At 35.9% G+C, this 16,527-nt stretch overlaps 1 protein-coding gene across 1 annotated transcript in view; it reads left to right on the top strand.

Annotated features, from left to right (window-relative positions):
• The window catches only part of ppfia2 (PTPRF interacting protein alpha 2), a 184,976-nt gene that overhangs the window by 155,992 nt on the left and 12,457 nt on the right, over positions 1-16,527 (top strand). Inside the window, exons 5-13 of the mRNA XM_016279608.1 lie at positions 637-711; positions 4,693-4,800; positions 8,715-8,936; positions 9,431-9,577; positions 11,199-11,333; positions 13,124-13,207; positions 14,806-14,937; positions 15,019-15,081; positions 15,191-15,282. Of these exons, the coding sequence (XP_016135094.1) occupies positions 637-711; positions 4,693-4,800; positions 8,715-8,936; positions 9,431-9,577; positions 11,199-11,333; positions 13,124-13,207; positions 14,806-14,937; positions 15,019-15,081; positions 15,191-15,282 (1,058 nt within the window). The remainder of the gene's footprint in view (positions 1-636; positions 712-4,692; positions 4,801-8,714; positions 8,937-9,430; positions 9,578-11,198; positions 11,334-13,123; positions 13,208-14,805; positions 14,938-15,018; positions 15,082-15,190; positions 15,283-16,527) is intronic.

Raw genomic sequence — 16,527 nt, 5'->3', positions numbered from 1 at the left:
GTGTTACCAAAATATCTTGTATTAACAAACTGACTTTTGCCTCAATAAACTCCTAATTTGCTGCTTATTAATAGTTAGTAATGTAGTTGTTAAATTTAGGTATTGGGTAGGATTAGGGATGTATAATATGGTCATGCAGAATGTGCTTTATGAGTACTAATATACAGCAAATATGTTAATAATAGACAGGCTAATAAGCATCAAGTTAATAGTGAGAATTGGTCCCTAAACTAAAGTGTTACAAATAACTTTATGAAAATTAATATTTAAATTTTTTTCCCCCACTGTGGTCCTTGAAACTAAATTTAATTATTAAATATAAGACCATTTTTATAAATTAAATACAAATTTATACTGTTACCATTTCATTAATTGATCATATAATGTTTTAGCAAATACCACGTTGTACGTACGATATCATGCTTGTAGGTCATTCATGATAAACAATTAAATATACTATTAAAACTACACTTGCCGTTTCTAAGAATTGTATTCCATTTGAATTCTACTTCCTTAAATTCTGCAATTCTGCATTGTTTGCAACCATCATTTAAATGCAATTCTAAATTCAGATCAGTTCAGAGTAGAGCACAGCTATCATAAACAGTGAGTGATGGAATTTTGTGTTTCGTTCAGGTACGAGAGAGATTGCGGGTGTCACTAGAGAGGGTCTCTGCCTTGGAGGAGGAGCTGACCGCAGCCAATCAGGAGGTGAGGCACAAATGCTCTGATTTACGTAATTATACAGCAATCTGCACCCAAAAGGAGCTAAATATACTTAATAAACATGCTATATGTTTATTTGTTGCTATGGTGTGTTGTTTTTGCTTGATCTGATTAGTGTGAAATGCAACAGAGCAAATAGTACATTGTGTATTTTAGTGTTTATTCTAGTACTGGCAGTCCAGATGGTGCAGTTCTAGCTGAAAGAGCTTCAAACTTCTCAACAAGAGCCTAATAACTTCTTTTTTTTTTCCTTTAAGAGATATGTAATTTTGAGATTGTGTGTACTATTTTTGACTGCACTGTGAGTAATGTCTCTGTTTCTGAATGAACACTCATCTGAACTTTTCGGGTCAAGAGAGAGGTTTGCCTCAGATCAAAGAGCCAGACAGATGGAGAGGTGAGAAGAAGTTAAAGCAGTTGTTTAAAACAAGACTTGACTCAGTCCTAAGATAGATAAATAGAGAGGTGGGTGGGGTATATCTGAAATAACATCTTAAATAAGTCATACTGTATATAAACAGTAAAAGATGCAAAACCAACAGAAAACATATTGATTATTAAATCTAAGCGCGTGCTTAAGGTTTCTGTTCTGTCTGTGTAAGCGGGGTCTGAAATGTAGAAATGAAAGGCTGCACATCTGAAACTACCTCTAAACAGTGAAAAGAAACAGGCAATCCATTAAAGGGATAGTTCACCCAAAAATGAAAATTCTGTCGTTTCAAACCCGTAAGACCTTCGTTCATCTTCGAAACACAAATTAAGATATTTTTGATGAAATCTGACAGCTCTCTGACCCTGCATAGACAGCAATGCAACTGACACGTTCAAGGCCCAGAAAGGTAGTAAGGACATCCTGAACCATTTCTATTTCAAGTGTACGTTAATATCTCAGTTAGAGGGAGCAAAATGTTGTTTTACACGACTCATTCAGGTGAGTAGCAAAGATGAATCAGGTTTCTGTGAAGTAGTTGTCTCCTGTTTGAAACAAACCAGCGTTTCAGGCACAGCCGGGCTCGTACGCACTTGGCTTTGATGAGGCCAAATGAACGACATCAAAGCAGACATGCTCACTTTCATTGGGCCTCCACTTCTCATTTACCTTCATTTGCAAGTTGACTCAATATTCCGGTTCTTTGTGGAGTCAGAAGGTGCGATATTGTTTGATCTCCAGGACTCGAAAAATGGCAGACGATTCCCTTTCTGAGCCTTCAAAAGCGCGAAGCCCCTTAATTGCCACCTCATTAAAGGAATGCGTGGCGAGCGGCGATAAACCAAACAAAGGGAAGCGGATGTCTTCCTTATATCCATCCATCTATCCTGCTTCCTCTGAGCTCACAGTGGACAGAGCGTCTCGACATGGGTGTGGAATAATCTCCCAATGACCTTTAGCCTAGAGAGAACACAACGTTTATGTGTGTGTGCGTGTGTGTATGTGTGTGTGACAGGGCTCATCAGTCAGATAACCTGCTGTAGAGATGCTCCTTGAAGAACACTATTTTATTTTATTAGGGAGCATATGCCAGTGGCCATGGTCAGCAACTTCTGCTGCTATATTTGTATGCGCAGCAGTTTTACATTTATTGGGCTGTGGCAGGTTTGTGGTGGTCCAGATATACAGCATTTCATAAATTACATTATAGTGTAAGATATAGTAGTGCTTAGTGTAGTAAAAAAGTATAAAAAGTTCAGTGCTTTTATTTGAACCATTGGTAATCATTTGAGTACTGTGGTATTTATAAAACTACCATGGCATAACCATGAACATCAACAGTATATTGTAGTGGCATCAAATACTTCTTTGAATGAGATATTATTTTGGAATTGAATGCAAGAAAGTATGTTCTTTTAAATTATTATTATTATTTCTTAAAATTTTGATTATGTACAAACTTGGGCTGTTGATGTTAACATGTCAAAATGTAAGTTTTTTTTTTAATGCTGTTAGGGATATTTCACCCAAAAATGAAAATTCTCTCGTCATTTACTCTCTCATGTCATCCCAGATGTATACACTGCAAAAAATGTGGCATAGAATTTACTTTCAAACTATTTTCATTCAGAAATTGCTAGTAAATTTTGCAAACAATTACAAAGAAATTGCAATTCAAACATATTGAATTAAACAAAAATGTGCAGTAGAAATGCTGAAAAAGTATTTTCTTGTAAAATCCCAACCTTTTTAAGAGTAATTTTTTACAGTGTTGGGCCTTTCTTCACATGAACACAAATGAATTATTATTATTATTTCATCTGTTCATGGCCCACTGATGGTTAGGTTTAGTTGTGGGGTTAAGGGTGGAACTTCGTACTTACTGTTCTAAAAATCGTATATTTCCACATGAATTGGATTGTTTAAATTCATACAAAATTAACACCTGGTAAAACCGTTATGTTTTCTAATGAGATCGTGCTGATACGACACCAGTGGATGAATCCATGTGTTCTGAAATTAAATGAACAATAAGTGTGTGTGTGTGTGTGTGTGTGTGTGTAAGAAAAATATGTATATTTTAAACTTTTGTTGGTCACGCTTTATTTTAAGGTCCAATTCTCACTATTAACAGACCATTAACTACAGCTTCTGCCTCAATAAACTCCTCATTTGCTGCTTATTAACAGTCAGTGAGATATTTGTTAAGTTTAGGTATTGGGTAGGATTAGGGATGTAGAATATGGTCATACAGAATATGTGCTTTATAAGCACTAGTAGCAGCCAGTAACAGCCAATATGTTATTAATAGGCATGCTAATAAGCAACTAGTTAATAGTGAGAATTGCTCCCTACACTAAAGTGTTACCCTCTTTTTAACTATTGACTCTGGCCAATTGTCCTACAGACTCATGGATGGATCAAATTTACACTTGATGTAATTGACACATTGTGAAGCTGTCGCTTGTCACTTTTCATGTGATCTTCACAGTGCGATTAAGTTGTGCTTTGCAAAATGTTAAAAGTGCATACATTTACCACAACTTGCCTATAATTGACTTATGAAATCCTGTGAGATCACTTCAGAATGTTAACTCTGTCTCTGACATTTAATACTTGTCTTGTGACAGCAATGTGAAGTGTCATGTGAAATCCCTATAGACACTTGATGTCATGCCCTTAAATGCGTTATACCCATAATAAAATGTAATTTGTTCAAAAAAGGCATAATTTAGTATGTCATTATCATTGTACACCTTCTCTCTCTCTAATAATCAAACAGGCTGTTTTATGCTGCTGCTGTGCCTTTAAGACTTCTTTGTGAAAATCCAGTATAGTTGGTGCTGGCAGCTGTAACAAATTGTTGAGGTCGGTTGTTAAATGATCAGTTAGAGCCGCTGTTTCCAACATTCCTGCTGCTCCTCAATAATTCCTGTCAGAACGAGAGCTACAGTACAGCGTGCCCTTGATACTGTACATTTGCAATTAAAAACTGATGGAAAAGTGACCGTGCTTGCTGCTGATGTGCTACATGTATGAAGCAAACCCTTCTAAGCTGTCTAAATTTGATTTATGATGCCGTTTTTCTGTATGCTTGCAGTTTCAAGAGAATTATGTATGAACATCATACAAAAATGACTCTAGAAGATAATACACACAGAGTCTAGGAAAAATATGATTTGGTCTGCCCATCAAAACAGTATGGATATCCAATTTGAATATATATAAAAAAAAGTTTGGATGACATTGGAAACGTTCGTTGCTTCCAGGTGATACAAATAAAGTATAAGACCTGCTTAGTCTTTATTTGCACAAGGCAATAAAGTAGTACCAGTAATATTTGATGTTGCTTATGAATATCACTTTTTTTAGGTTTTATTGGACCAGTAACATGTAAGTCAGGATGATATATGTTTCTATTATGTCTTTACTGTTTGGTATATTATTTGGCATAAAGTGTCCTATCAAACAACAACTGATTTCAGTATTGCTGGGTTTTATTTGACATTAAATCTCTCTATATTGCGCTTTTGCAGATTGTGGCCTTAAGAGAGCAGAATGCACACATTCAGAGGAAGGTGGCGTCAGGAGAAGGGGCCGAGGACTTGTTGGAGGGAACCGATGCTCAGAAAGTTCATGGCAAGGTGAGGGAACCAGGCTCTAAACTGCCTCAGAGTTGTTAATGATCTCTCAACAGTCAGATTTTGTTTTATGAATGCTAAAAGTACGCTAACATTCAGAAGTTTGGGTCGGTGAGATTTTTGTTACAATACAATTTAAAGTAGCTGTATTTTAATATATTTAAAAATGTAATTTATTAAATTTTGGTCAATGCTTGCTTGTTGAATAAACTTAATCATTTCTTAGAAAACAAAATCTTGACAACCCTAAACTTATAAATGGCACTGTACAGAACTGGTGACTAGAAGTTATTTATTTTGATGCACAATCAGCTTTTAGTCTAACAGGGAAAGAAAGAAACTACTGAAAATAGTTTTTGAACACAGATGTGTAAAATAAAATCAGTAAACCTCTATACAGTCTACACACATGTCTCATCCTGTCAGACTGTGATTCTAAATCACATTTAATGTGCCATTAAACCAGTCGCAGCAGAATCTTGCCTCACACTCCTGATGAAAAGATAACAGGATGAGAAGAGAGTCATCCTCCTCTCGCTGTCACCGGTGGGTGCTGTGTGCGGCATTAGATTGTGCTGGAATGGTGACAGTGATGGCAGGAACATGTGGCCTTGTAAAAGATTAAAGTTGGCACTTTGACAGTATATCTCAATTGGCCAAATTAATCTCCCATGATGCTCGATAGATTCAGTAGCAGTACTGATGATATCCAGGGCCTCTGGCACTGATGCATGGGTCCAACCGACCAACCAGAGGTCACTGGCTTTGCCTGTACGTAACAAACATATCTGACCCTGTCAAATAGACAAAAAAGACAGAAAAAGAAAGAGAGAGACAGTGAGAGGGAGTGAAAAAAGTGAGAGTGAGTCATTATCAGACCCTACAGCTGCTCCAGAATAAATCGTGGCTATTCTTTGTCTTGTCTTTCTCGTTTGTTTTACGATCACAGAATCCTCTTCTGGTGAAGTCGTGTCGATCTCCCGTGGCTTCACAGCTTTGACGGAGTAAATTCTGTGTGCTCTGCAAATTATTTTATCACCCTTCTGTCTGGGTGTCTGCACCATAAATTAAACAGGATGTAAAGTCTAATTTTAGTGCAGCATAAGATGTGTCAAGATTTAGTGTGAACATGTGAGAAAAATCTTTATTTTAGGCATGGCAGAGGAAAGATCTGCTGAGCCTCTGTTTCACACTGAGAAAGCAGTTAGACTGAACAGACACAAATGTGCATGCTGGGAATTCAACAGTCCAAATAAAGAGCACTGTGCTAGATGACCGTTTCAGTGAATGAATCGATGAAGTAGCTGAAAACATTAAAGGGTTAGTTCACCCAAAAATGAAAATGCTGTCATTAATTACTCACCCTCACCTTACTCACCGTTTGGAGCCTTGGTTCCAAACGGGTTTGGAACAACACGAGGGTGAGTAATTAATGACAGAATTTTCATTTTTGGGTGAACTAACCCTTTCAACCCTGCAACTTGCATAATATACAAACTATAGGTATTTGTGCCATATTTACATTTGTTTAGTATAAATTATTGTATCAATTAATGTTTTTTCCATTTAATTGGCAATTAATTATATGATTACTGGACATATTCACTTGGTTTTATACTTGTACAGTACAAATAGTACTTTTTTAGTGTGTACTTTATTTTAGTGCTTCATCTTAAACTAAACAAAAATGAGAAGTAGAGCCTTGGAAACTAGCTAAAATAAAATGAGTTTTGAGTTTTTTATTTCAGTTAAAGGAGACCTATTATGCCCCATTTATAATATGTAATATAAGTGTCCCAAGAATGTGTCTGTGACGTTTCAGCTCAAAATAGCCAACAGATAATTTATTATAGCATTTTGAACTTCCGTTTTGAGTGGAAGCAGAAACACGCTGTTTTCATGCATGCCTCTTTAAATGCAAATGAGCTGCTGCTCCCCTCCCCCCTTTTCCAGAATAGGGCTGTGCCTTTACAGCTGGTTCCTCAGATACTCTGCTAAAATAAAAACATCTGTTTGGTTTTGATTACGATGTCTATTGTGCTGAAATCATGCGCTTTAAACCATATTAGTTTAAACTGATATACGGTTTTCTGAGCGCACACATCCAAAGCACACACACAGAAAGCAGCTGTCACACGGCATGAGTACTAAACTAAATTCTCCTTCCTGTCTTATTGCGCTTAAACTGTCAAATACACACAAGTTTATGTTATCCTTGAAGAACACTATTTTATTTTATTAGGGAGCATATGCCAGTGGCCATGGTCAGCAACTTCTGCTGCTATATTTGTATGCGCAGCAGTTTTACATTTATTGGGCTGTGGCAGGTTTGTGGTGGTCCAGATATACAGCATTTCATAAATTACATTATAGTGTAAGATATAGTAGTGCTTAGTGTAGTAAAAAAGTATAAAAAGTTCAGTGCTTTTATTTGAACCATTGGTAATCATTTGAGTACTGTGGTATTTATAAAACTACCATGGCATAACCATGAACATCAACAGTATATTGTAGTGGCATCAAATACTTCTTTGAATGAGATATTATTTTGGAATTGAATGCAAGAAAGTATGTTCTTTTAAATTATTATTATTATTTCTTAAAATTTTGATTATGTACAAACTTGGGCTGTTGATGTTAACATGTCAAAATGTAAGTTTTTTTTTTAATGCTGTTAGGGATATTTCACCCAAAAATGAAAATTCTCTCGTCATTTACTCTCTCATGTCATCCCAGATGTATACACTGCAAAAAATGTGGCATAGAATTTACTTTCAAACTATTTTCATTCAGAAATTGCTAGTAAATTTTGCAAACAATTACAAAGAAATTGCAATTCAAACATATTGAATTAAACAAAAATGTGCAGTAGAAATGCTGAAAAAGTATTTTCTTGTAAAATCCCAACCTTTTTAAGAGTAATTTTTTACAGTGTTGGGCCTTTCTTCACATGAACACAAATGAATTATTATTATTATTTCATCTGTTCATGGCCCACTGATGGTTAGGTTTAGTTGTGGGGTTAAGGGTGGAACTTCGTACTTACTGTTCTAAAAATCGTATATTTCCACATGAATTGGATTGTTTAAATTCATACAAAATTAACACCTGGTAAAACCGTTATGTTTTCTAATGAGATCGTGCTGATACGACACCAGTGGATGAATCCATGTGTTCTGAAATTAAATGAACAATAAGTGTGTGTGTGTGTGTAATATTGCGCTTAAACTGTCAAATACACACAAGTTTATGTTAAAAACACACACGAGTTGCCAAAACAGTTGGTTATTTCTGTGTTCTGTGCTCAGCAGTGCAGAACAGTTAGCATGCTTTGCTTGAACTTTAGAACTGGTACGTGGTTGTCGCTTGCGAACACACAATGGGGGTGCCGTGGGTGGAAACTTGCAGATTAAGGGGCGGTAATATTATAATAAGATCCCCTTTCTGAGCAGCTCATTTTTAACAAGCTTGCAGAGAAAGGCTTAGCAAAAAATTTACTGTTTTGTTCTTTTTCATGTTTTCTGGGTTGGTAGATGCACCGGGGACCCGATTATAACACTTAAACATGGAAAAAGTCAGATTTTCATGATGCATCACTTTTAATGTTTATTTAATGTAATTCAAAATAATTTTATGGGCTTAGTTTTATTTAACAATAATAACCCTTGTTATAACACTTAAACATGGAAAAAGTCAGATTTTCATGATACATCACTTTTAATGTTTATTTAATGTAATTCAAAATAATTTTATGGGCTTAGTTTTATTTAACAATAATAACCCTTATAATAATATGCAGTTTTACTGAATTAATGAGCAGTAGATTCTGTTTAAACGTCCTTATTTAATCTGTTTAATCCATCTCGCAGCATTTTTTCACTCTAAAAGGAAGTGTATTACATGTGTTTGGGCTGCAGCGGTTGTCTAACGGGTCGATGGAGTCGGGGGACGAGGCCAGTCAGGTGGTGGAGCTGCAGGAGCTGCTGGAGAAGCAGAACTATGAGCTGGCGCAGATGAAGGAGCGCATGTCCTCGCTGTCCTCCCGTGTGTCCGAGGTGGAGCAGGAGCTGGAGACGGCTAGAAAAGACCTCATCAAGAGCGAAGATATGAACAACAAGTACCAGAGAGATATTAAAGAGGTGCAGTATGGGTGTATGTCAAGCCTCTGTCTCGAAACACACATACTGTAAAGTAGGCTGTGTCTAAAACCTCATCAGACAATGGTTAACATCCTTTCATGTCAAATGCAGTTTTATTAAAAGGTGCCTTCTTACAAAATTCGGTCTGTTGCAACACTGACTGACCAGGTAGCGAAACAGCTGCCTTCGGTTTCGGACATAGCCTTGTCACATTGATAATTAGCGACAGCTGGACAGATTCTGGGAAATGTCTGTTGGATTTGAGATACAGCTATTGATGGAGAGAGGTTGTGGCAGCCCGGAGCAGTGAGTGTGTGTGTGTGTGTGTGCCTCTGTGTCCGAATGTGTGTTTGCTTGTGTTCATATTTGTCCTCAAGCCTGTGTGTAATTATAGGGCAGGATTTTTGATTGACAGTTGACTATTACACCTGCGGGTTCTATCTTAGGTGTGTGTCTGAGAGCCACTAACCAACAGTTTGTGTGTGTGTGTTCAGGCTATGTGTCAGAAAGAAGACATGGAGGAACGGATAGTGACTCTTGAGAAGCGCTATCTCAGTGCCCAGAGAGAGTCCACATCACTACATGACATCACAGACAAGCTGGAAAACGAACTGGCCAATAAGGAGGCTTTCCTCAGACAGGTCAGGTTCTGACTACTTGTCTTCCAATTTTATTTTCTGTTTAGCATTATTTCAAATTACTTTGATGTACTGCAATTATGTGACTGCGTTGTGCACAGATGTTTTGAACATGACAACTGACAACAGTCATTCCGTTCGTAATTGAAGATTCTTTTCTGCTGATATCACAGTCAGCATGACACCATTTCATATCCTGCCAAATGATCCACCAGGATTTCTGAGAAAGTGCTTAGAGATTTGGGGGGAAAAAACATGTTCTAAACACATTACAGAGACATAATAAAAGTGCATGGCAAAATTAAGACATTTTTGTCAACCATCGGTTAACCATTTTAATTAATACTTCATCTGGAAAATTAAATGTCAGTATTTATTAATTTTCTTTATCAAATTTTATGGATGAATATATACCGAGTAATCCAATGTTTTGTAGAGAGGGGTTAAAATGACAATTTTCACCTGAGATTTGGAGCCAAATTACAGCGGGGTAAAAATTACTTTGGAAAAGTACCAGCAACATTATTTTATTTTTAGACAGAGATTAGTAAATTAGTTATTACAGAGACATAATAAAAGTGCATGACAAAATTAAGACATTTTTGTCAACCATCGGTTAACCATTTTAATTAATACTTCATCTGGAAAATTAAATGTCAGTATTTATTCATTTTCTTTATCAAATGTTATGGATGAATATATACCGAGTAATCCAATGTTTTGTAGAGAGGGGTTAAAATGACAATTTTCACCTGAGATTTGGAGCCAAATTACAGCGGGGTAAAAATTACTTTGGAAAAGTACCAGCAACATTATTTTATTTTTAGACAGAGATTAGTAAATTAGTCTATTAGTAAAATATGTTGATGTTAGTGATCTTTCTTGCATTATATGCCAATAGTGACAGCTCAAAAATGGGAAAACATTTTCCTGAAGTTTGCATGGCTGTAAACTACATTTACATTGACATTTATTCATTTAGCAGATGCTTTATCAAAAGTGACTTACAAATGAGGAATACTTAGCTGATACTTTTTTTTCCTTTACTTTTCTGAGAGTAAAAGCTGAGGAACAAATATTATGAAACTAGAAATGCATTGTTTCCCTCTATCAAAACAACTGTATAGAACATACCTGTCTGAGTGCAATAAATATTCATTTTCCAAAGTTTCACTTTTTATATAAACAGTACCAAAACAACACTGATATGTAAAAGAGCAGCGAGAATATTCTATGAAATAATTATTTATTTATCTATTTATTTTCCCGTTTTAATTATTTTTGTACTTATTTAGTAATAAATTAATAATATGTAGATTTTATTTTTGCTTTTCAGTTAAAGAAACATATTTGTAGAAATTGTATAAAGTAAATGAATTGACACAGGTACTGCCAAGCTTCAGCGTGCATTTATCACCCTCTAATGAGAGTTTAATTGTTCCAAGAACAGGCAAAAATAGGCAGTTATGTAATTTTGTTTGTTTGGGCACACTGAAAACAGCCATGATGATCTACTTGTTGCCGTGGAAGCTGGACTGTCCTATGGTGTCTGCCATATGAGGATAAACTCTCTGATCAGACACTGTGTGTGTGTGTGTGTGTGTGTGTGTTTTTCCTCCCACAGATGGAGGAGAAGAACAGGCAGTTACAGGAGCGGCTGGAGTTGGCGGAACAGAAGCTCCAGCAGACCATGAGGAAAGCTGAGACTCTGCCTGAAGTCGAGGCTGAGCTAGCACAGAGGATAGCAGCTCTCACTAAGGTACTGTACTGGATGCCACACACACGCATACATTAGCTGTGTTTAATGCAAACCAGTGTTGTTGAAATCCTTAACTAAATGTTCATTTCCTTTGACATTAACAAGAAGTAAAGTGAAGGAATATCTGGGAACACATGAGTGATAACTCAAATTAACTGATTTACTGAAGTGAACCATCAGAACAAACGATTCACACAAATTAATCATCCAAACTGTAGTACTTCAGAGAGAGAGACATCAAACTGCAATCCATGTTGGGCTCAACTATTCAGGCTAGGGGTCAAGGGCCATTTTTGAGGTGGTTTCTCCTATTGACCACTGCACATTAAGGTGCTCTAAGCATTCTTGGTTTAGTTGGGGCAAAGCATTACATTGCACTTAGTGTACATTTTTATGTGCATTGATCAGCATAAAAACTTCAAAATCTTTAGTCGTAGTAGATTGCAATCTCTTTCAAACTTATGTAGTGTACTGATCAGAATGATTTGAAAGGTCATATGGTCAAATACATCAGTATACTGTATTTTTTGTCTGGTATGTGTTAACAAATTGTACATGACAAATTTTCACCAAGCACAGAATAATTACATTATTTTGTGAAAATTATTATTTCCTGTGATTCCTTCCCATAGTATTTACTGTATGTAACCTTGATATAAAAAATAATAATATATCTTTCATTATAAATTTATTATATTAGTAATTTAATTAACTTGAAAAGAATTTGCATTACATTTTTTATTTTTCTTCCATTATAAAATTATAATATTAGATATATAAAAACAAAAAGACTGTTAAAATAGCATTATTTTTTAAAATCCTAACTATCTTGGCAGAAAATTTAAAAAAAATTATTTCTTTATAAAATTGTTTGTTATAATTATCTTTATTAAAAAAATATTATTATATTTAATTCTTTATTTAAAAATGTTATATTTGTTATATAATTTTCTTGTTGAAAAAAACATTTATAAATGGTTATTTGTTATAATAAACTTTATAAAAATTATTGGTTATATAATTAATATATTTAATATAGTATAATTTATAGAATTATAATTCCTGAGTGCTATATTTCCCCTTGCTTAAAAAAAACACCCAAAATGTTCATAAAATGGAACAATTTCTACTTTAAGCCCAAATGAGTAGTGAGAAGTTAGTTGGCAGGTGATTTCTCACAGTGACCTCTGCCCCTGAAAGGGTTTAAGAAAAAGTAAAAGACAGAAATTGCTCTCGTTCATTCTTTAAAATGAGCTGTTAACAAACTCTACTGTGGAAACATGGACAGATACGCCATTCATTATTAACGTTGTGTGATATTTCTCTGTATTGTGTGGTTTGGTAGTCTGATATGGAAGCTAAACTCCAGGACGTGAACTGCAGTGTGAGGAAGGTGGGGCTGAAAGCTGCTCTCTCTCTCTCGCTCTCATTCACTTCACTCTGTCTGGCTGTGGGTCTGTTCACTGCTGGTGTATTTCAGCTGCATGTGATGCTCAGCTGGGATTTTCTTCGCTTTAATGAGTTGCTGACGTACTTGGTTCTTTCTGTTCACACAGGAGAGAACAGAAGCTTAAGGAAATACATGCTCCTTCTCTTTACCTGTCTGCTCAACCATGTCTGTGGTGTTTGGTGTGATGGCACTTTATAAACCAAACTCAAAATCTCATAAATCTAGATTATTTTCCAGCCAACATAGTCATGGTTCAGGGGTCTTTTCTCTGCTGGTTTGAGCTAATTTGTGGCTTTACATTTTCTTGTCTGACAAAATACAATATGTGTTTGTTGTTCAGGCGGAGGAGAGACACGGCAGTATCGAGGAGCGTATGAGACATTTAGAGGGACAGCTGGAGGAGAAGAACCAGGAACTGCTCAGGGTCAACATCTCTTTATATAAGAATCCATACTTCCATACTATTTTCACAGCGTGTTTATTTTATGCAGAATGTAAATTATCAGATTGTGGAATATACAAATTAGCAACTACATTTACCAAACAGTATAGTATAAAACAGCACGCTGTGTGGAAACCTGGATAACTTTACCTTCCATTTCCAGTATGATGAATAAACTGAAAGCCAAGTCAACTATGATTATCTCCTCCTAACGGATTATTTTATTGGACTTTCAAAAACACAAGATATAAGTTTTTACTTCTGAGATGATAACTGATCAACTCTCACAAATTTAAAACCCTCAGAGACCCAGTATAGCAGAATTGACCCTTCTCAAAAACCCGCCCTACTTAGTTACTGTTGCTATGTCCGACAAGCCATGCTGCTCTCACATTACACATTTGCGCCGTGAAAAATACATTGCAGAGCAAAGAGGAAACTGACAACATGCTGACAGACAAGACAGAGCAGGTTACTTCTGGTATGAAACAAGGTCTCAGCTTTCAAATTTGGTAAAGAAATTCAAACAATAAATAGCATTTTGTGGCTCTTTAATGTGTCGTGACGGATCACTGTAGCACCTCAGTTCATTTGGCACGTGAACCGATCATCTTTTCATATTTATTTAAAGCATGAAATAAACATGAATGAATATCAGAACGTGTTTTGTTTCAACTGTGGAACATCAGTACACACAATTTTTCAAGTTTAAGTCCACTGAAGTTAATCTATTCTCCTGTCTAATTTGTTTGTCGGACAAAATGGCGGATGCGGTGTTATGATTGGTCAGATCGCCTGTCAATCAAGCTCTTTGCAAAGGGTCAATTGCAACGTTTGTATAAAGCAATTAAATAATACCTAACAGTAACTAAATATGGGTCAAAACTACACATAACAGTAGCTTACTCTGAAATTTATCACATTTATCATATTTGACATTTTATATTTATTTTATTTGATTTCTATGAGTCTGGTAATGGGAAAAGGCTTACATGGTATGAAATTTTAAATGTACATAAATTCGAGATAATGTTTCTCACACAACATAGTCTGAGCCTATCCAATGGTGCAAAGATTGTATCACTATTATCTCATTGATTTAGCAAATATATATTTACACACACACACACACACACACGTATGTGTGTTATAGCACTATATATAAGTAATATTAAAAATGACTAAATTATATTTAAAATATGCATTAATATGAATATTTATTACCGTATTTAAAATCATCAAAAAGTGAAATTTCATAACGTTTCATGACTATATCCTTTCTGTATCAGTAAATAGTGCTTAAATGTTTCCCGTAATGCCCAGCATTGCAATTTTTTATGTTTCTCCAAATTATACCCCAATGCAAATATTGCCTGTATTTAAAGGCTTTCTAGAGACATGTTTAAGGGTGAAAAAAAATAAATATGGCATGAGTATCAATATTTGGGTCTCTGTGGGTTAAACATTCAGTACAGTGAGGTCATATTTTAGTGTGCTGTATTTAGTATGCTAGTATTTTATAAAACATTTAATTTGAGTGAATTTGTACTTTAATTTTAATTTGTACTTTGTTTCCTCAGGCTCGACAGAGAGAGAAGATGAATGAGGAACACAACAAGCGTCTGTCGGACACTGTGGACAGACTCTTGACCGAGTCGAATGAACGTTTACAGCTTCACCTGAAAGAGAGAATGGCCGCTCTTGAGGATAAAGTGAGAGAAGATCCAACCATCGTGACAGATGTCTTCCAATAATGTTGATCACTCACACTGTTTCCTTTGCTTATCTTTCAGAATGTGTTAATACAAGACTCTGATAACTACAGGAAGCAGTTAGAAGACTCCATACAGGAAAAGGTTATTAGTTTTTATTTTCTGAAAACTAGCTGGGTGGAACAAATTTTGATGCAATGCTTTGCTATCCATTCTGAGTAAAATGAAACTTTAATGTGCTTTGCGGTTGTAGTCTCATCTCTCGGAGGAGATCGAGAAACTGAGATCTGAACTGGATCAGTACCGATTGAGGGCCGGATCCCTTACTGAGCCCACGCTGTCACGGTGAGACTGAAAGCACGAAGGACTCAGAACTATCCTTTTACAATAAACAATAGCTCTGTTCCAAAACATAGCAAGCTCAATAGAATTTTGAGGCAACATAGGCATGCGCTCATCACGAAGGCTGTTCCAAATACAGTAGCTGGCAGCAACATTAGCAGCAGCACTGCATGTATTCATTCTGGAGGAGGCGATCCAAGGATACATTGCTATGAGATCACACAGACAGTCATATTCATTTTCTCCGTAGGGGTATTGATTTTTAACAATAATTTATCACCTTTTAAAAACAGACCTACTGTGAGCTCTGAAGTTATTTGGTGGTTTATGCTTTTTTTTGAAGCCATCAGCCCACATTATTTAAACATATTAAATTATCATGTTTAGTGGAATTATAAGTAAAAAACTGTTACCCATTATTCTTAAAAAAATGTTTCCACCAATCATATCAGACTTTGCAATATATCTAGCATTTTTGGCTCTCAGTAGTTTAGTATCAGTAGTTTTAATAAATCAGTAGTTTTGTATTTCATCATCATTTTTAATTATGCTTCATGGAATTGCTCCAGATCTGTCACTGATATGGTTCCATTTATGGATGCAGCGATTAACCGGTTTCGCGATTAACCGCGCTTTAAAACATCACGGTTAATTAATCGTAAAGGTTCCGCTAAACCGAGTGTTTCTGTTACACGGAACAGAGCTGTTGCAGCTTGCGCAAAACGAAAAAAGTTACACTAGCGGTGCACCAGCTTAAAATGACGTGCTTATCAGAAGCACGGAGGCTACTACATGCATTAGATGAACTATGACAGTGGAACCAAACAGTGAAGCTTTATTTCCACCAGAGAAATGCCTGTCGATAGCGTGGGACCATTTTGAGTACACCAAGAATGACCAGGGTGTCATTTAAATATTGCTGTAAAAAACTGCTGCTAAAGATCGCCTACATAAGGGATAATGCACGGCTTGCTGTACATTGAATGATTTCAATGCACGACATGAAGACAAGAACCACCTGACGTGAAGCTACAGCTCGTTAGCTCCTCATTCTGCCCGCTTCAGATCAGAAAGAGATGAAATAGTGCTGTAAGATCACATTTATTTGAATTAATGAATTATAACATTTAGCTACTTGAATTAATTTTTCGAGAAAGAGAGAGGTGACAGTTGCCTGTGTGAATTAGCCTACCTGCGTCTGTGCGTCTCTCCAGTAGGCTATTTAATCTATTTTATTAATAAAAGTCA

The sequence above is a fragment of the Sinocyclocheilus grahami genome, unplaced genomic scaffold, assembly GCF_001515645.1.
Source record: "Sinocyclocheilus grahami isolate Dianchi unplaced genomic scaffold, SAMN03320097.WGS_v1.1 scaffold8.1, whole genome shotgun sequence".
Classification (NCBI taxonomy): Eukaryota; Metazoa; Chordata; class Actinopteri; order Cypriniformes; family Cyprinidae; genus Sinocyclocheilus; species Sinocyclocheilus grahami.
The sequence above is the reverse complement of the archived record's forward strand: the minus strand, read 5'-3'. Positions and strand labels throughout refer to the sequence as shown.